This window comes from Triturus cristatus, chromosome 5_1 (genome assembly GCF_964204655.1).
Source record: "Triturus cristatus chromosome 5_1, aTriCri1.1, whole genome shotgun sequence".
Taxonomy (NCBI): Eukaryota; Metazoa; Chordata; class Amphibia; order Caudata; family Salamandridae; genus Triturus; species Triturus cristatus.
The window spans coordinates 300,978,089-300,998,918 of record NC_140587.1 but is presented as its reverse complement, the minus strand read 5'-3'; the positions used below and the strand labels follow the sequence as shown (position 1 = coordinate 300,998,918).

At 47.0% G+C, this 20,830-nt stretch overlaps 1 protein-coding gene across 1 annotated transcript in view; it reads left to right on the top strand.

Moving 5' to 3' along the window:
• NTAQ1 (N-terminal glutamine amidase 1) overlaps window positions 1–18,817 on the top strand; it is a 222,675-nt gene extending 203,858 nt beyond the window's left edge. The window contains exon 6 of the mRNA XM_085604995.1: window positions 15,918–18,817. Within this exon, the coding sequence (XP_085461121.1) occupies window positions 15,918–16,024 (107 nt within the window). The 3' untranslated portion in view covers window positions 16,025–18,817. The remainder of the gene's footprint in view (window positions 1–15,917) is intronic.
• The last annotated feature ends 2,013 nt before the right edge of the window (window positions 18,818–20,830 follow it).

Here is a 20,830-nt window from a genome sequence, read left to right as displayed (position 1 = left end):
TTGTTTAACAACTTTTTTTTTCTTTCAAAAACCTTTATTGGTGATGAGACACGACAAAATTACAGTGTTGCACCATAACAAAATAATATGCACTGCGTACAACATAAAAGAGCAAAGATTACCACATACATATAACAAATAAAAAAAACAATATCAGTGAAATAAATCGGGGAGACGCCAAAACCAATGAAGAGAAAACGACTTGCTTGGCACCATGTGTGAAGAGGGGGGTGGGACACAGAGTCTGGGAAGAAAGGGAGCAGAGAAGAGGTGACTCATTGGCCTTCACCGGCGGCCGCCACGGGCGGAATGCCGGCGGGAAGCGGTGAAGAGGTCGCAGGGTGCTGGGAAGAGGTAGGAGATAAGGAGTTCCCAAATATCCAATGGAAGGGATCTGGCAGGCATAAGGTCCCAGAATTCGGTCAGGAGGGTCTGGCAACGGGAAGCATCTTCCAGTCAAAGGGCCACCTTGGGCGCGGGCCGGCGACCCCAGCACATGGCAACCCTGCGCCGCGCAAGAACCAATAGCATAGCAATCTGTTTGCGGGAGGCATCTGGACAGAATTTGACGAAGCCTAAAAGGCAAAGCAGAGGGTCAGGTGGGAACGGAGAGGAGGTGATCTCAGAAATGACAGTGCATACCTCGCGTCAGTAAGCGGAGACCGTGGGGCATAGCCAGGCGAGGTGGGAAAAGTCGGCCGCGTGCGGTGAGCAGCGCAGGCATCTGTCACTGGCAATGAGTCCCATCTTGTGTAGTTGTATAGGGGTCCGGTAGAGCCTGTGTAGGTACTTAAAGTGGATAAGGCACAGACGATAGTTGGGGGAGAGGCGTTTGATCTGAGTGCAACAATACCGCCAGTCGGCCTGGGAAATTTCGATGCCTAGGTCCTCCTCCCAAGCCACGCGCGACCTGTCAATGGAGATGGAGGAAGCCGCCAGTGTGGAAGCATAAATTTGGGTGACCAATTTCTTTGGGGAGGAGGATGTGTAGAGGAAATTTAGAGTGGCCATCGAGGGAGGATGCTGGGGGAAAGAGGGATGAAGCTTCCTACAGACCGCCCGGAGCTGATAATAAAGCAAAGTGTCCAAAGGGCCTGAGTCAGCAGCAAGTGTGTAGAATGTATTCTCAGGGTAGAGATCAGACACGGTGGAGAGCCCAAGACGAGTGTTCGCCATCCCCGAAGATTGAAGAGGAGGAAAGGCTGGATGGTGAGCATCGCAGCGGCAGAGAGCATGTCCGAACCTGAAAATTTGCAGAGCCCCTCCAAAGCCCAGCGCAGGATCTCGACCGTATCAACCTCAGTGCACGGAGGCCTATTAGGAGCAAACAGAGTGGTGGTGGGCGGCCACGGGGCGGTCAGGTCAGTCTCGACCGCGACGTGGGGCTGGAATGGAGTGGGGTGAAGCCGGAAGTGGAGAAAGCTGGCCTGGGCGCTGAGGGCATAGAGTTTGAGGTCAGGGGCACCGAGACCACCACGCGACATCGGAAGGGTTAAGACATTATATGCAATCCTAGGTTGACGACCAGCCCAAATCAGAGTGATCACTAGTGAGCGGAGTTTACGAAAAAAGTGAGGGGGATGGGGATATTGAGGAATAAATATAAAAACTTCGGGAGCACCACCATTTTGGCAAAGTCTATGCGACCAGCTAAAGAGAGTGGCAAACGACTCCAGAGGGGAATTTTGGATTCCAACCAGTCCACCGCACGGCTGAAGTTGGCTTTCCAGAGTTTGTCTATGTCCCTACTCAGTTGCCCAGACAAAAGGATACTCTGGATCAAAGGGCAACATAGCGTCGGTGAGAGGAAACAGCACAGACTTGTTCCAGTTCACCTTGATGCCAGAGTATCCGCCAAAGTGTATGACCTCACGATCTAGGGGACTGAGGTTCTCCTGAGGGTGACGGACGTATAAGGCAACATCATCCGCATACATAGAAACGAGCAAAGCGCGAGACGCAAAGTCGATGCCCCTCTGGGTGTGATGGCGCAGTCTAGCTGCAAGAGGCTCCATTGCGATGGCGAAGAGCAATGGCGATAACGGGCAGCCCTGCCGTGTGCCACGCTCAATGGGGATGGGATCGGTGATTTGGCCGTTAAGTCGAAGGCGGGCGGTGGGAAGAGTACAAAGGAGCAGCACTTTACATATGAAAATCGGACTGAAGCCCAAGCAGGGGAGAAGATAAAATAGGAAGGGCAACTCGTACGATCAGGACCGCTGTCGCGGAGAGCGTTAATATAAGATGCAGCCCGAGGCGGGCGAAGAAGGTTGGCCAGGGTTTTGCCGGGGCGATCGCCCTCGCCGAACCGGCGCGCCTGAGCCACTCTGCCGAGAAAGGAGAGTTCTCTTTTGGCCTCATCGGCGAAGTCTGTCAATTTCCCCCGGATCTGAGCGAGCTTATCAGGGTTAGGGTCCTGAGTATGAGAGGAGTCGAGATCCTTAATCTCCCTTTCCAATTTGTTGAATGTCGCGAATGGATCGAAGAACGCCGGACTGTTTAGAAATACACTCGCCATGGATTACGACTTTAAAACTCTCCCAAAGCGTGGACGGTGAATCTACCAAACCCGCGTTAAGTTCGAAGTAGTTTGTGATTGCAGTCTGGATTTTATCACAGAATACTGAATCGCGGAGAGCGTTAGGGGGGAGCCGCCAAGGAAAAGCACGACAGGGAGAGTGGGGGAGGCGCAAGCATAAGCGGACAGGAGCATGATCAGTGAGGGTGCGCGCCATGTGATCTTTGGTGGTGAGCCAAGCCAGAGCGTCCGGGGTAGTAATCCAGAAGTCCAAGCGGGACCATCAGTTGCGGGAGCCAGTGACACAGGTACCCTCACGAGTGTCGGGGCGAGTGTGACGCCATGTGTCATACAAGGAATTGTCAGTGAGAAGGAATTGAGGAGGGCGGTGGGGCGCGGGTGTAGGGTGCGGGGCCAGACCGATCAAGGGAAGAGGAAAGTGTGATATTAAAGTCCCCACCCCAGAGGAGCGCAGAAGGGCTGAGAGCAGAAATGTGGTGCCAAACTTGTGCGAAAAAATCAGGGTCATCAAAATTAGGACCATACAGGGCGGCAAGTGTCAGAGGCTGGGCATGAAGAGAGCCATGAAGAATCACAAAGCGACCCCCAGGGTCAACAACCACCTGTGAGGTCTGCCAGGGGAGCCCCTTACGTAACAGGATGGACACCCACCGGGAATAATTAGAATAGTAAGAGGAGGGAATCTCGCCCCAGTATCAGGAGAGGAGCCTAGTGGACGTGGCGGGCATGAGGTAGGTTTCCTGTAGGAAACATATGTCCACCTTATGACGAATAAGGTGGGCGTGGACCAGCCGCGCCTTATGGTGGTTGTTTAGCCACTGGACGTTCCAGGTCCAAAGGACAGTGTCAAGGAGGAGGATGGTAAACAAGTCAGGGGGGAAAATGGTGCGTGGCGATGCAAATGATGCTGCCGCAAATGGTGCTAGAGTACTGTTAGTGCAAGAAGCATGGAGGCGCAGAAAGGTGTCATAACCCTAAGGCAAAAAGGGCTCCCGCATGAGGGCACAAGTAAGACCTGCACAGTGCACTCGGTTGAGGAACAAACAGTGAAGATGCATAAAAATGGCTTGACAATTAATACATTAGGTGCATAAAACAGAAATGCAAAATGATAAAGGTGAATCGTGAAGGAGCAAATATCATAGATCAGTGCTAGAACAAACAACAAAGCCCCAATGAGAGTCAACAGTCCCTAGATACCCCTAGCCCAACCTCCCACCCCACCCAACCCAAGAAACAACCCCAGGGAACCCACCACCCCCACTCCCACTCCAACCCCCCAATCAGGCTGAGATACCACCCATTCCCACCCCAGGGACCCACAACTAGGAAAGAGAGAGACAAGTTCAAGCAAGGGAATTATCCCGTGGGGGCAGGGCGTCGCCCAGCATATACCCTTGCCGATAAGGCAAGGTGGCCAAGCCCTAAACATGTCAGACAACCATCAAAACATATCAAATGGCAGAAGAACGGAAGCCCCTATATATGGGCCAGGAAAGGCGTGACCCAGGAGGCTAGAGCAACAAAGGGACCCAACAGAGAGCAAGCCTAGGAGTCATAAATTGCAAACAATAATCAAGAAGTAATACACAGCCAGTCAATCATTATCACTGAGGCGGTCAGCTGCAGTGGCATGAGAGTCAGCAGGTGAAGAGCGATGTGACCTGTCCAGTTTCTTGGCAAAGGCAAGGTCGTCTTTGGGGTCCGGGAAGACAAGCGTTTTGGAACCCTGCCGGACCAGCAGCTTTGTGGGATAGGCCAATGAATAGGAAACTTCATGCTTTTGGAGGATCCGCTTCGCCGGGAGGAATTCACGGCGAGCCGCCTGTACAGCGATGGTGTAGTCAGGATAGAACGAAAGAGAGTTGCCTTGGTGGCGGATTTCGCCCTTCTCCCTGGCTGCCCGGAGGATGGCATTGCGGTCTCTCAAATTCAGGATTTTGGCAATGATGGGACGAGCCGGCAGACCAGGGCCAGGACGGGGGCCGAGGGAGCGGTGTGTACGCTCAACAATGAAGACAGGGGAGAGGATATCGTTAAAGAGTTCCCTGACGAGCTGTTCCTCAAAGTCCTCCATGCGGGAGATATTGGTGGATTCGGGTACTCCCGTAATGCGGAGGTTGCTCCTGGGGTGGCGCCTCCAAGTCTTCATTTTTATTCTGGATGAGGTCGATTATTTTGTCCATCTGAAATAATTTCTGACGATCTTGAGTGGCAGCGTCAGAGACCCTAGATTCGACATGCAAAAGACGCGCATCGTGAGAGTCAACTCGGGCCTTGACAGTCCAGACGGGCGGACAGTTGATCAAGCTGGGCCGCGATACCTGTGACCGTGGGTTTGACGTTGAGCATAATTGCCTTCAAATCATCTTCACGTGCAGGGGATGCCTCCATGATGGCAGCGGGGTTGCCGCCATCCGAGCTTGCACCATCCTGATGTGTCGGGCGGCGCTGGTCAAAGGCGATCTCGGGCTGCTTAGGGTCAGTTCTCCCCTTGTCCGGTAGAAGCAGATAGGAAGCGCGGCCAGAAAGCAAGGGGGGGTTAACAGCCAGAGAGGAGGACGACAGAGACCACAGCAGGTGAGCCACGGACCAGCATCAGCTGAGCCAACAACAAGGGGATGGCAGGGTTTCCAGAGGTGTTCCCAGTGTAGGCAAACAGGAGCAAACAGTCACTGGGGACCGCAGAGGCAGCAGGGTGGTGGCAGGACTTGCCACAGAGTGCGCACACCGGGACGGCAGGTCGGCGAGAAGGAAAAGACGGACCCCGCACACACAATGAAGTCCAGGGGAGGTCGCGCTACTCCAGGCAGTGAGGTGTGGCTTATGCCCATAGAATTCAAGAGGCCCAGTGGGAGGCAACAGCAGGGGTGGCGCGATGCCAATGTGAATTCCTAAAGGGCCCAATAGGTGTACAAGATTGAGGCGGCGCCAGGAGTAGTGGGGCTGTGGGTGCATCCCACCAGGTGCATTCCGTGAGATCCAGTGGCGCAGTCCTGGTGGCGATGTCGCTGGGTGCCTATGGGGACAGGCGGCCCCCCACATGAGGTTAGTGTTGCAGGCCAGAAAAGGTGTGCACCCTCTCGCTGGTAGGCCAGGCCCGAAATAGTGAACCGCTAGCAGGCCCCCGTACCACCTAGCGGGGGGCGAGCTCCATGGCGACAGACCATGTGAGGCTCTCAGAGGGGGGGGTGCAGCCGCGGAGGACGGGACAGCGGGGATGCACGGAGGGCATGTGGCCTCCCACACGGGGCCAGAAATCACGGGGCTAAAGTGCGATGCAGCAGAGGTGGTGCTCGTAATGTGAAGCGGGGTCCCGTGGTGTGGTGCACACGCCCTCAACCAAGCCGCGGCGGCCCCCGTCGCAATTACACTTACCCCAGCAGCAGGGTACTGGCCTCAGGTGGGTTGTAGGAGGCGCCGGATGGCGCTAGCAGGCGGATGTTGCTCCGAGAGGGGATGAGGCGATCAGTGCGATGGAACTACAATATGCAGGGGCCCCCGTTGGTATCTGGTGGAGGACGGTGCCAGGTCAGGAAGAGGACAAAAGCAGAGTCCAGTGCAGCTGTAGGCGATGAGCGTCGCGCAAACAAGCGAGCTCGTAGCACCTCAGGCGGCTGGATGGCCACGATGAGCTGATGCTGAGTCCGGGAAGAGAGGCAGGCCACAGAGGGGGCCGGACTCGCCTTGCACAGGAGGCCGGTCAGGAAGACCGCAGCAGGGCTTCGTAGGGGGCCGGGTGCTGCGGAACCAGGAGTCGGACGGCAGCGAGGGGTCGCGGAGGGCACGCCGCCCACGTTGCCCGGCCTAGATGGGGAAGATTCAGTCTCAGCAGGCTCTGGATCCCAGACGAGCGGCGCCCGCATGGAGAGTCAGGAAAGGCCCAGGCGGTACGTCACGTGAGCCCCCCGCCCCACCGCCAAAAGCCCCTGGCAGTCGCAGCACTCACCGGTACCTCCCATCAGCAAAGAAGGACCGACCACGGGATGGCACTCCGAGCGCAGCGCGTCACAGCAGTGAAGAGGCGGGTAGGCCCTGTGGTGTCAGCGGGAAGACCCGACCTCGAGGAGCAGGCCCAGGAGCGGATCTCAACCCATGAGCTGCAAGGGGGGGCCGCAGATAGAATCATGCAGCGCCCCAGGATATGGTGAGTACAGAAATGTTGGAGCCAGGCAATTTCAAAGGTGTTGTCTGCAGGATTGTGGCGGATGATGAGCTTGGCCGGCAGAGCCAACTTAAAGTGCGGCCATCTTGCAGCCGGCTAAGCCACGCCCCCCTGTTGTTTAACAACCTTGGTCTGGGCAATGACGAAACAGTGTACTATTCAGGGTACCCAAACAATTTCAACAATCTTTCACGAAAAAATATTTTCAAAATTAAAAGGAGGGTTGGCCTGATAGTGTACTTTTACACACTTGTGTGGTCATGTTATGTAAAATTTGTCCAATGTATGTTTTTGTGTAAACTATTGAAATTCTCAAAGTCTTCAATTCGAAGTTCAAACACAATGAAATGAAATAATAAACAAAGAAATATTCTTTGGTCAATATGAGTGTCACGTGTGATCTCATGGAATGATGGTTACCTCTAAATGTGGTTTTTATGATTATGAGTTTGTCTTGCATATTATGGTTTGTGCTAGTGAGATTATGTTCCACCCTGTGTTTTATGCCCCTAATGTTATTGATACTTAGGAGGTTAGGGTCTAATATTAGACTGTTGAGATTATGGGCGTACAATGCGTTTGGCGCCTAATGTGATGCTGTGCATAATGTGGTTTATGTTACAGGCTGATGCTAAGTACAGTGATTACCAGTGTTTACTGGTTGTACGTTTATGATATGTTTTACTTTTACTAAGTTCGATTTGTGATGGTTCAGACAGTGGTCCAGTTGGCCCTGTCATGTGTAAACAATTCCCTTGTAAATATGATCTAGTGCCAGGTGGCATTATGTTTATTATGTGATTACCTAGGTGAAGGGCCCATCAAACACCAGCGGAATCATAGAGACTCCCAAGCAGTAAAGCTTTCTCGACAACTGGAATCTGTGCCCCCATCTTCTCCTGCTCTGAAGTAACAACCTGTTCCTAATCGCCTCACTTCCCGGACTGCACATTAGTTCAGATATCTCCACCCGACGTCTTGAATATGTGCCCCCTTCTTCTCCTTATACTTCTCCTCACCTCCGCTTTCCTAGTAACACCCTCCTCATATCCCCACCACCCTCCTCCTCCTCATTTTCCCAACATAGCCTCCACTCGAGTTAAGTCTGGAATTAATTGCTACAAAATCATTTATCCTCCTAACCTGACTAAAGCTTCAGCAAAACAATTCAAGCATAACACCATTGAATGTTTCCCTGATTCCCTTTTTGTTGATCAATTTTACAATGGTCGTTATGAGAGGCTAAAAAACGATTTCATTTTTTTCACTCACGACATCCCCTCTTGGTCCACCAGCTTATATAATTCCCTTAACGTCACCTCCTCCTCCTCTATCCCTCATGGGAAACAGCTAAAAATGTCCCCCTCTGCGTGTTTCAACGGCTCCCTCACTATCTCACTCTATAACAACGGTACTGTCATAATCCAAGCCAAAGACACCTGTCTCTCTCTCTTTGACCACCTCTTCCCTTCCCTACTCCCCTCCCCTGCAACCGGGTTATCCCTTGACTCTTCATCTAGCTCCACCCATTACTCCCTTTTTCCTCTCCTGACCCCCCTACACTCCAATAGGCTGCACCCTCGGGAGGCACAGGTCGACCCTCTTCCCTCCCCCTCCCCTGTGCCCTCCTCTCTCATTCTACCCCCCTCACAGTATGCCTCCCCCCTTCATCACTTCAGCCTTACCTCTAGCTAATACGCTCCTCGTCCAATCTGCACTGTCCCGGTACTCCAATCTCATCTCCTCCCCCCTATCCCTACCTGCCACCCCCCTTTTTAGTCCACCTCTCCTCCAACCTTCTCCGCTAGTTAACTTTCGTAACGTTCCCCTTATTCCCTCCTCTTCTCCTCTTCTCTGCCCCCTGCTCTCCTCGCTATATACCCCGATTTCTCCACAAACCCATTGCATCTCTCTCCTTCCCCCCACCCCTCCAGCAATGCTGTGCTACCCCCTTTCCCCCCTTGGTAACCCTTTCCCTTTCCCTCCCTCGGGCCTAGCAGAACCACTTCCTTTCTTCAACTTCCCTATCTCCCAACCCCCCTCACTCTGCCAGATACCCGTTCCCTCACAGCCACCTCACCTAGCTGACAGGACCTCTCCAACCCCCTCCCCTCTTTTCCTCCCAAACCTCCTTCATTCCTATAACTCCACACATTCCTCTCCTCTCCTTCCACCCAACTACCTCGCTCCTCACCTATCTCTCCCTAATTATGTCCTTAATTCCTATCCTTCTAGCCAAGGCCAACAAAGACAACTCTCCTCTCACCTCTGATGCACCAACGCCCGCTCTCAACCACCACCTTTCCCCACCTCTGAACCCTGTACCCCAACTCCCCTCCCGTTCCCCCACCTCTCCCTGCATTCCACCGCCAATTGCACCCCCTCCTGTTTCCACCGAGCCACCCAACATGCCGCGCTCTGCCCTACTCTCTCTGGAAAACAAGCTAGGCTCTCTTATCACCTCCATCTCCCAACTTGAAGCTACCATTTCACTTTTAAGCTCCAAGATTTCCACTTTTCCATACACCTCAATTCCTTTGGAAAACACTCACCTTCCCACGAGATGCACCTCGCCCCCACACCCCAGAATAGCCAAGCATAACCTGTCATCTGCAAACATCGCAAACCCACACAAACCCTCGAACGCCACCCTTCTTCCACTTTCATCTCCAAGTAACCCTACTATCTACACTATTCCGACCATCTCCTCTGTCAGAACCACTCATCCACCTAAACCCTCCCGAGCTTCCTCGTATAAGTACAATATCCCTATCATCCATCATAGCCCAAGTGCGGCAGTCACCAAAACAGTCTCGACAGAGCTGCGCTGTCTGCTCCACAACTGCAGATCTGCAATAAAACACAAACTTGAAATCTCCGATACCATCATCCTTCACAATTTCGACATGCTCTTCCTCACAGAGACCTGGTTCAACGATACCTCTCACTCTATGTTTGATCTCCTATTACCCACAGGCTATTCTATATTTAGAAATTAGAGAATTGACAAAGTCGGGGGAGGTGTTGCAGTCATCTTTAGAAACTCCCTTCAACTTAAGGCTTTTCCTAACAGCTCCTACCGCACTTTTGAATGCCTATCTCTTGAGCTTCAATTGCACCACTGCTCACCCCTCAGATTCCATTCTATTTACCGCCCGCCTGGTAGCGGCCCTTCGTTTATGGAGGAACTCACTGACTTCATCAGCGACCAATACTCGCAAAGTGACAATCAGATCTTCGTGGGTGACTTCAATCTCCACTGGGGCTCGCCTCAAGACTCTTCTGCTAATTTGCTGGCCACATTCCTCTCTGCAAACGATCTTATCCAACACTGCACAGAAACAACACACTCTAAGGGCTCAATCCTGGACCTTGTTATTTCTAAAGCAGGCATGCTTACTATCGCTACCCCTATTCATGTAGACTGGTCTGACCACCTCCTCATCCCATTCTCTTTTCACCTATCACACTCTATAACTCTTTGTCAACCTAAGAGGGCTAACTCCTGGTTCCGTGACACTAAAAATATTGACCTCGGTACCCTCTGTGAATAAGCTTTGCTATCACTTCCAAGGCTAGATCCGAACCTAGATGTTAACGAACTCACCTCCCAATGCCTCACTGTCCTTGCAGTCAAAATCAATAACGTCGCTCCTCTCCAAAGCAAAAAGAAAAGGCCTACTCCCTCAGCACCTTGGTTCAACAAATCCCTCTATGAAGAAAGGAAGTACCTAAGATTTCTGGAGAAACAATGGAGACAAGCGCCCTCCACCGATAATTTGGCCACGCTTCGTTCAGCAAGATCCAAGTACCACAAGCACATCTTCCTTGGAAAAGCATTGCACTTCAGAACCCTCCTCGACTCAGCCAAAAATGGACCCAAAAAACTATTCGATCTCATCAAGAATCCAAACTGCTCTCCCCCAACCTCCAAGTTGGAGGATTCTATAAAGAAAGCAGCGGAATTCGCTATATTCTTTGATGAAAAAGTGAATTCACTTGTGGATCAGGTCATTCATCCTACCCCTCCAGAGGAGCGCAAATCCTTAACCATTTGGCAGAACTTTGACCCCTTCTCTGAAGATGCCCTCCTCAAATGCATCCTCGAAACAAAGCCCTCCAACCATTCTCTTGATCCCATCCCTAGTGCCATTGCCATTGACTTCTATACCCATTCTCTTTCCTACTGGACCACTCTGGTTAACTTCTCCCTCTGTCAAGGCTCCCTTCCTGTTTCCTTCAAAACTGGGCAGGTCACCCCTCTGCTTAAAAAACCCACCGCTGATGCGAACGACCTCAGCAACTTCCGCCCCATCACTAACCTACCTTTTCTTGCGAAAATCACAGAAAGATGTGTAGCGAAACAACTCTCTCGTCATATCAAAGACAATGATCTTCTTGACAATTTCCAGTCCGGCTTCATTCAAAACTGCAGCAATGAAACAGCCCTGCTGCAAGTGATGACGCGCTGCGGATACTCGATTCGGGGGAGTCTTGTCTTCTAATTCTCCTTGACCTTTCTGCAGCCTTTGACACTGTCAATCACAACACTCTCCTTAACACTCTTCAACAGAGAATGGGCATGGAGGGCACTATGCTTAAATGGTTTGCTTCCTTCCTCTCTGATAGATCCCAAATGATCAAAATAGCAAACAGTCTTTCATCTCCTTTGGCGGTAGGTCAAGGTGTTCCTCAAGGCTCTATACTTGCACCCACATTGTTCAATCTCCACTTAGAACCATTGGGAAATCTCCTAAGTAAATCCGGGATCCACTATCATCTCTATGCGGACGACACTCAAATCTACCTTAAGGTGGCCTCCACTCACTATCTCTCCATCCTAAGCTCTACTCTCGACTCCATTCAAAACTGGATGTTAACTCATCAACTGATTCTGAATCCCTCCAAAACTGAATTCCTCCTCCTCTCCTCCTCACTTTCTCCCCCAGTTCAATCATGGATGGTTCAGGTGAATCTACTTAACAATAAACCCATCATTGTCGACAGCGCAAAATCCCTTGGTGACAAAAAACTCAATCTACTCTCCCACATCAATTCCATTGCAAAGTCTGCTCGATACCAACTGCGCCTTCTTTGGGGGATTCGTCGCTTCTTCCCGGAGCAAGACCTTAAAACCCTGGTCCAATCGCTGGTTCTCTCCAGACTGGACTACTGCAATTCTCTTTTTTCTGGCCTCCCCAAGTCCCACCTGTCCCCCCTTAAATCTGTTCTCCATTCTGCAGCTCGTTTCATACATGGGGCCAAAAGAAGCGACCACATCACACCTATTTTATCCACCCTCCGTTGGCTTCCCATTGAGGCAAGATCTATCTACAAGACTGCTTGTATCACTCACAAAGCCTTGCACTCCTCCTCTCCTCGCTACCTGGCGAATAAACTGAAACTCTCTGGAGGCTCTAGACCATCACGTAATGCGGAAAATGTATTGCTTGAACCTCCCACTTTCAAGAAGGAAAGATCGATGGCTCAATCCTTTTCAGGCAACGTGGTGAGAATCTGGAACTCACTTCCGCCTCAGCTCTGGACCACCACCTCTTCCCAGGCCTTCAAAACTGACCTCAAAGTTCTCCTCCTTCAAAGATACTTCCAAGTTTAATTCACGCCCTCTCTATTATCTGAAGGAAGTCCTTCCATTATAGGAAATTCTGTTCTCCATGACTATAGAAGTGCCTTCCCAGTGTGTTCTTGTGGTTTGAGTATCTGCCATTTATTGCAGTATTATACCTCTACTTGTACTTTGTACGCTTTTGTAACATGCACACGTCACTTTTTCCTTTTGTAACGTATCGTTTGCTACCTCTTGTATTTTGTTTGCGCTTGATACATGCACAATTGTCACTATTGCCTCATGTAACGTAGCGTTTGCTTTTGTAACATGCTCACTTGTAATTTTCTCCTCATGTATCATTACTGTTCCTATTGTGAAGCGCTCTGACACCTTTGGGTAAAGTCCGCGCTATATAAAAACGCATAAAATAAATGTATGATTAAGTATCAGTATTGGCATGTGTGTTGTGAGCTATATATATAAGCTAGGCACTCAAATAAAGAGAAATCTTTTATTTATTTCTGATATTTTTGCCGTTTCTACTTAATAGCATTTGTTTGTGGAATTGCTGTAACCAGTCTTTGTTTTCTGCTTGTGCAATGTGAGCCACCAGATGGGTGGAGAAGGATAGATTTATTGTTCTAAGTAGAGGATTGGGAAAATGATTCTTCCAAATTTGAATTGTAATGGATGTTCAGAAATATTGGGAGGGTGTGGGCAGATGCCCTTTCTTAGGACACTAGATGAAAGTTTGGAGAATGGATACCTAGCAGGGGTCATCTGAGTGGCAGATTTAAAGGTTCTCAGCAGCCCATGTACCTCCTGTGAGCAGACGGGGTAAATAGTTACCAGTTGTCTGAAGTTGATGGAGGTAACGCAGCAGCAGCACTGCAGACATGTTAGAGTGATTCATGGATCCCTCTGATATTCAACTAAGAAGAAATCCGGAATGTCGCAGAGCACCTTTGAAGCAGGGCAGTTCACAGTAATCCTTCACCTCCTTAAACAGTGTTTGAGAAGTGTTCTTAGTTTGGAGACTACGGGGACTCTGAACTTCAGACTAAGCCTTAAAGGGTGCTTTTGCAATGTTTCAGGTTGGGTTTTATAAAGAGGGTGATTTATAGTTTGGCTGCTGAGTGCAGTCCGTCAGGGTGGGGGAGGACTTTATCTATCACCGTCCATATGTTGAGATGACTGCTTTTCCAGCGGTCATCCCTATACATTAAAGGGAACCACCGTCATTGTGTTTTCTTTCAATATACTACAATTTTGGTGGACAGTAATGTCACAGACTCGCATGGGGCTTCAAAGGGCAGTAGGTGAATTTACCGATTTCATGTCACAGAGAGGTTTAAAAGTTAATGCCTCCAAAACCTTTACCATGCCCTGTGGCCTAGGGATTGGAAAGAAACAATGCTCCATCTTTTTAAATGGTAGTAAGCTGGAAAGTACTGATAGGTTCCCATACTTGGGCATTACTTTTGATAAGAGGGGCACTTGGCGGGCTGCCGCTCAAGCTAGGGGTACTGCGTTTTCTAAAGCTATAGGCGCACTGATCAATTTCTCTAAAAAGCTGGGGGGACGTCCGACCAACTCCTTATTACAGATTTACAGGGCCAAGTGCATTTCGACTGGCACTTACGGATCTGGGATCTGGGGAATTGAGCACGTTGACCATATCCAACGCTCTGAGAACCTATTTTTGCGCTATCTCCTGGCTGTCCCACGTGGTACATCAACATATGTGATGCATAATGAACTTGGCCTCACGCATATTACGGACACTATAAATTCTTCCCCCATTATTCTATGGCACAAAGTCTGGACCAACCAAGAGACATATTTTAACAGGGAAATCATCACAGATTGCCTCAGCTTGAATGAAGTTGATAATATTAAGTGGCTGAAATACGTAAGAAACCTGTCATCCGACTTAGGGCATCCCGAATTTTTCTTTGACCCCTCAACTTTGAATAAAATATCGAGAGTCACATTAAAACGACTAGTTTTAAGCCATCTGACTAACCGACGGTGGTTATTTGAAAAACTCAAGAGCACGGTAGTTGATCACCAACATTCTAATACAACTAAAGGGATTCAGCAATATTTATTTCTAATACCATCCCCTTTCATTCGCATGCTCGTGACTCGTTTCCGTACTGACACCTTTTTCAGACTACTAACATTTCCCAATCAAAATTGTTGGTCCAGAAATTTGGAGAAAAGCCCCTGTGATGGTCTGTCATTACAATCTAATATTCACTGCATTTTGTTTTGTAGGTTTTATCAACTGCCGAGGGCCACCTTTTTGAAACCACTGCTTAAATCATGGGGACTACAATCCTGTAGAGCGGCCTATTATAAATTGAAAACATTGGACAATCCCTTAGCCATTGCTGTTGTTTCCTCTTACTTAAAAGTGATTGTGAGAATAAGGGCATCAATGCAGCCCTAGATGATACAAGATTTAACGCTCGCTGTGTATCTCTTACACAAATGATCTCATGACGGCTGCTATATTATTGTAAATATGCCAAGTGTGCTCTTTTTAACGTTTTTATGACTTTTTGTGATATTTTATTATTGTACTCTATTGACTCTTTTTAAATATATACATCTGTACTTTTTATGATATTGTTTTTACATATCGAATAAAGTTTTTTAATTGAATTGAATTGAATTGGTGGACAGCCACTGTGCGTTTCGATGGCCGTCCACCAGACTGCTAACTTTTATTTTGTTTTTTTTTAAAACAACTTCCAGAATTGGAGTTTGTTTTAAAAAACACTAATAAACCCCCACACCATGGTAGTCTTCTCCCGGGGTACGGACATCATGAAAGTTTTTTTTCCTGTCCGATTAAAATGTTTTTTTTCCTGGTGGTGAGGGACAGGAAAAAAAAGACATTTAAACTGTTCACCCTAATTAGGGCGGGCAGTGTAATGTCCTTCTTCCCATTGTCCCTACTCAATTGGGCCATCGAAGCAAGTATTCCATCGATGGAGCCAGTGGGGCTGCCGACTGAATACTTAAGGTCTGCCCATCTCTAAATGAGGCGGGCGAATCGGGGGCTTAGTGGGCAGGATATACCATTACGTTTGCGATGGTACATTGGCATAAGGTGTTCATCAAACTTTAAATCAGGCCCAGTGTTTCCTGTCTGCCAGAACCGCTCTGTCTGGTGTACATTTAGCTGCTACATTTTCAATAAGCATGCTAGTGAGTTGGGACAGAAGTTCATGAAGGACTCTTTAAAAGATCAAGGAATGGGCATTGGGGGGCGGGGGCATTACTTTCCTGCTAAAACAATCAGTGTGTAAAAATACCATAGTCCCTTTTGCATGATCAAGGTGTTTATTCATGCAATTAAAAAACTGAACTTATACTTATAGAATAATCCGTTTAACATTTGAAAGCATTTTAGGTGCGGCTGGAGTGACTGCACAGCAGAATCTGGGCAGGTCATACCAAATCCGGCCACTGAATGTTTACTCCCGCCAATTTAAATTGTGTCTGTTGAAAACAAGAAAACCGTGAAACGCTGTGCCTATACTGATACAATGTACCTTTTGTGAACAGGCGCCATTTACCGTGTTCTTATTCCCATGCTAGCCATCACAAAAGCTCTCTGCCTTCTTTTTCAGAATCCAAGATGAACCTGAGTGACTTCATCAGCATGAGCCCCCAGGTGGGCTGGGGCGCGGTGTACTCGCTGCCGGAGTTTGTACAGCGGTTCGGCACAGAGAGCTAACTTCGGCATCCTATTAAAGAAGAATGAAGCCATTTAATGCCGCGTGTCCGTTTACTTCCGGCATCATTTATTAATGGGGTCTGTGCTCATAAATGATTTACAGCGAAACCTTGTGAATGTGGGGATGTCATTCTTTGCTTTTTTTTTCTGCCCAAAGAGAACTAAAGCGAAGCATTAAACTGAATATGATTACCTATTTTATGAACTCGAAAAAACACACTTCAGATTGGTTTGAAGTTTCAGCCACATGAGCGTCTACTCAAATGTGAATTGGAATCCTGATTTCATGGCTCAAATGTTTTGCTGCATTTTGGTAACAACACATACACAAGCCTACCTCCACCAGTCGGCGGACTGCTTCATGTGACCTAGCATGGTCCCCCCACCTTCAGATCCCAACAGGTCTCTAGTTTACTATGAACGGTGTAGAGGACAACATGTGGGGGGCGAGATTCCCCATCACTGCACTAAGCTATGTCACTACATGCAGGTATCCACCCATCTCAGGCCTCGCTATTCACCTTCCGTTCCCCTGCCTTACAGGATCTATAAAACCCAAAGATACTCGGAGCATGGTAAATCCATAAATTCATATGATAGAAATTGTAAAAATGGAGCCCACATATTCTGCTCTTGTGACATTGAGATGTTCTCCATACCAAGGAGGTACCACGGCCTTTATAACACATATCTCTGTTTGGGTGGCTTGGCCTATCACCATAATGCCGTAAAGGTTTTCTCCTCTGCACATAATGCTCATGCCATCTGTTTCCATGTGGGAGAGTGCAGAGGATATGTTTGTGCGTTTGACAGCCCCAGAACTACAGATGGGGGAATCTGGGTATTTCATTGGCAAAGATATATCTAGTGCATCCAGGACCACATCCTAATAGCACATAGTTTGTGGATAACTCCACAGTAGGTGCACTAGTGAGCCAGCTCCCTCACATCCACAGCAGCAGCGCTGTACAAGTCCATTGCTTGTAGTTTAGTTGGGGTGTTATACCAGTATGTGGGGATCTTCAACGCTGCTTCCCTACTCCCTGCATCTCTTGCTGTAGTGCAGTCCCGGTAGGATATGTCTCTCGCTCTCTTTCTGTATATATTCAGCTCAGTTCCTTCTCCCAGCTTCTCTGTCCCGTTTCCTGTTCCTGACACAGTATCGGTATAGCTCTGGTGCTCAGAAGCTTATCCCCCTCTTTCGTAAAGCTCAATTTTTCAAGTTGTGTCTTGGGCTGGCTAGTTTGATTGAATGATGGAGGACCGAATACCTAACCTGGAAATAGTAGTAACATTACACCCCTGAGAGGACATAGTCTTCCTTGAGTTGTTCAGATTACATTTTTCGATCCATGTTAAAAATCCCCCATTCTTTTACAACTCTTTGCTTTGCAAACTTCAATCCTGACTTTGGCCGTATTTTGATCCTGGCAACATTGGGTTCTCTAGTCAGGCTTGCATCCTTCAGTTTGAAAGTTAAGTGAAAAATGAATTCTAGATTACTTCACCTGCACTGAAAATATTGAGGAAGCGTCTTGTCATAAAGATCATCTATCATGTCTTTTAAAAAATAAATATTCCTTCTTCCATATGCTCTCTAGCTTACAACTATACGGTAATCAGGTTACTCTGTATCATCAGGGAAACCCTTTTCATGTCCATATTTTTCTTTAACAAATGTATGCACTGTGGGAATTGCAGTTTTGGTTAATTTCAACCGAACTAATTGGACTAACATAAGAAATCATTGGTTTGTAAAAGGCAAGGGCAGGAGTCTATACTGGTATTTCTAATAACATAGTCACACCTGGTAACCTCACAGACCTAGTTAACCCCTAAGTAACCCAGCAGTTTCTGTACCATGAATTGACCCAATTTAAACCTAGCTTATTGGCTATTTATTGAGAAATGTTATGACTGTCTACAAATTTCAATTCTCAATCACTTGCATCCAGGCTCCGTTCAAATTTCTGAATCCTTTCTTTTGCCTCGTCCCCCCTTTACTATTGTTACCTTATACAGCCCTGTTGTGTTCTTCATTATCAGCAATAGAACTGCACCTTTGTCCCCTTCCTTCTACAAGCCACTCAACCCCTTTGCTCCACCACATTGCAAAGTCTGCGATGTAGGTACATCTATACTATTAGAACATTGGACTGTTGAGCGCTCCATTGAAAACAGTGGAGTGCTATGGACTTCTAAAGGCCCCATTTGAAGCCCTGAGCCTCAACATTACAATGTGTAACAGGCCTCATAGAGCTCAAGGGAATTTCAACCCCCTTGGGTTCCGTGAGGCCTTTATTTTACAAAAAATGTTTTACAAATTAGAGCATTCTACCCTCTATGTGCAGAATGTTCTAATAGCCTTGGTACCCTCAGTAGCGGGCTCTACCGGCCATTAAAATCCCACTCCCATGTTAAAGGCCCTTGCCTTCGGCTTGGGCCTTTAACACTGGGGCAGGCCTTTAATGGCCGATAGAGCCTGTTAAGCGGGCTCTAAGGCTATATTGAAAGCTCCTAGAACTGAATGATATTGAACACGTGTGAGTACCTATGACCAGACACAATATGTGCTGGTCATGGAAATCACGTGTGATTGTTAGGTTTCTTTCATTTCACATTGTACCTTTATGAACCAGTTTTTTTGTTTTCAAAATATTCATATAGGTACTACATTGAAACAGTCTTTATTCTAACAAACGAAATTTCCTGGTGTTAATGAAACGTTTGGTTTCTTCTAACCTATTTTTTTACTGTCACAATGGCATCTGTAATAAACTATCTTTTGTTTAAGTGGTGAAATGTGGCTTATATTTTCAGGATGAAAAACAAATTCTTATCCTAGGGTGAGAGAGTGAAAACAACTCTTTGTCACCATTTTTAGAACGTGTATTTCGTTCACAGACTTTTTTGCACATTTAGGTGTCACTTAAGTTCACTTAAAATGCACTTGCAAAAGATAACTTACCTGTCCTGTTGCACAGAATCAGGACCTTTTGGAATGTTATAGTTGAAATGTAAAATTACGAGCACAGAAAACCAACCTGTTGGAGAATTTTATTTCTTTATAAGGAGTAGAAGAGGCAGGGATTTGGGGGCTTCTACAAGAGGCAGGTTGCAAGAGAAGCGAGAAAACCCAACATCTCATTCATAGGTAATATCCCACCTTAGAAAACCATATGAATTTATTCTGTCAAAAGCAAAACCAAGTTCATTTCTAGGGTGGAAATGGGCAGGGAACAACCTATACAACCTATTCTTAAAAGGGTGCAAAGAAAGGTCCTTTATGTGAATAAAAACAATTTACCTGTGGAGGAAAGAAGTGAAGTGTGTAAATGCCCTTTTGTATCTCACCTGGTTGAAGTTTCTCATACATTTTATGCATGTGAATACTCCTGGAAACGTGCGACAGCCTCAGGTTTTCTGGTGTACTCTTGGCATTGTTGCTGCAGCGCGTCTGAACTTTGCTGCAAACATTGGGGTAATCGGGTGGGAGCATGTTTTAAGCTTTTGACCTAAAACATTATTTTTGTATGAGTGGTTATACTAAATGTGACCGAAGAAAGTATTCAAAGGCCTGGCCTATCCACAGTGAGTAATAATGATATCACTTTAATATTGATTTGATTTTAGTTGTTAATATGTGCTTGGGGATAATTTATAATGCAGTGTCAAGTCTAAAGGGTGGTGTGATACAGAAGCCAAACATCAGTATCTAAAGTGACCCAGTTTAGACACAAACTCTTCTCACATAGTGCCTAACCATGTTGAGTTCTATAATGTCTATATGGCTCTCAAATGTTGTTGTAAAAAACAGTACATTTCTAATGTAGTTGTCTCTTGTTGTCTCAAAACACTGTGTCAGATGTCAGCTATGGTTAAAGAGGTCATTACTCATGGCTGGTGCATTCAATTTCTGAGCTATTAATCCTGTCTACATTTTCGCCACTCCCAAGAACTTATAACAAGTACAGCCCGATAGAAACATAAGTGACAAGCAAAATCAATAGACAAGTAATCGCACAGTTTAACAAAAAACGACCTGGATGTGTAATGAGAATCATGCTATGGAAAAAACATTAATGGGCTATAATGAATCATGTCGTTTTCAAATATTTGAAATAAATTCTGCAATCTATCTTAGTTATGAAAGAAAATACTCCAATAAAGATTATTTTTGGAACCTTTTCATTATTGGAAAATTAAAGTGAGTGAGACAACCTCTCATCACTCTCAGGTACAAATACACTAATGGTACGTTGCACAAAAAGAATTAGTCGCAAGTTCTGGTTTTGTAAAACATTAGAATGGATAATTAGACACAACATGCTTTAGACTAAATCATAGACTGTATCGTAAAAAATATGTAATAGATTATAGAATAATAGCATAGCAAACGTACATGAAAAAGGTAAATGCTAAAATCAAATTGCAAGGAAATAACACTAAAGCATTTTAGTGAGTTTTAATTAAAAATGTTTTTTTAATAAGTTGGGGCTTTGAGCAATGGCATTAGACCCAGACCTTTTAAATCTCAGGAAAAATGTTACACGAAAAGTGAATTTACTTCCAGCAAGTTACAGAACACACGTAATGCATTGTCACTTTTGACCAATTTTGAGGAAAGTAGATAAGTAACACAGAGAAATATTGGACAAGAAAATGATGCTCTTCATTTTCGTTTAAAATAGTGGGTGGGGCAAATGGGAAAGGACCTTATATGTTTGTGCAGAATCACATGTTGATTTTGAGCTAGAATCCTATAGTCTGACTTCCACAGACAAATCAGAAGTTACACCAATAGGA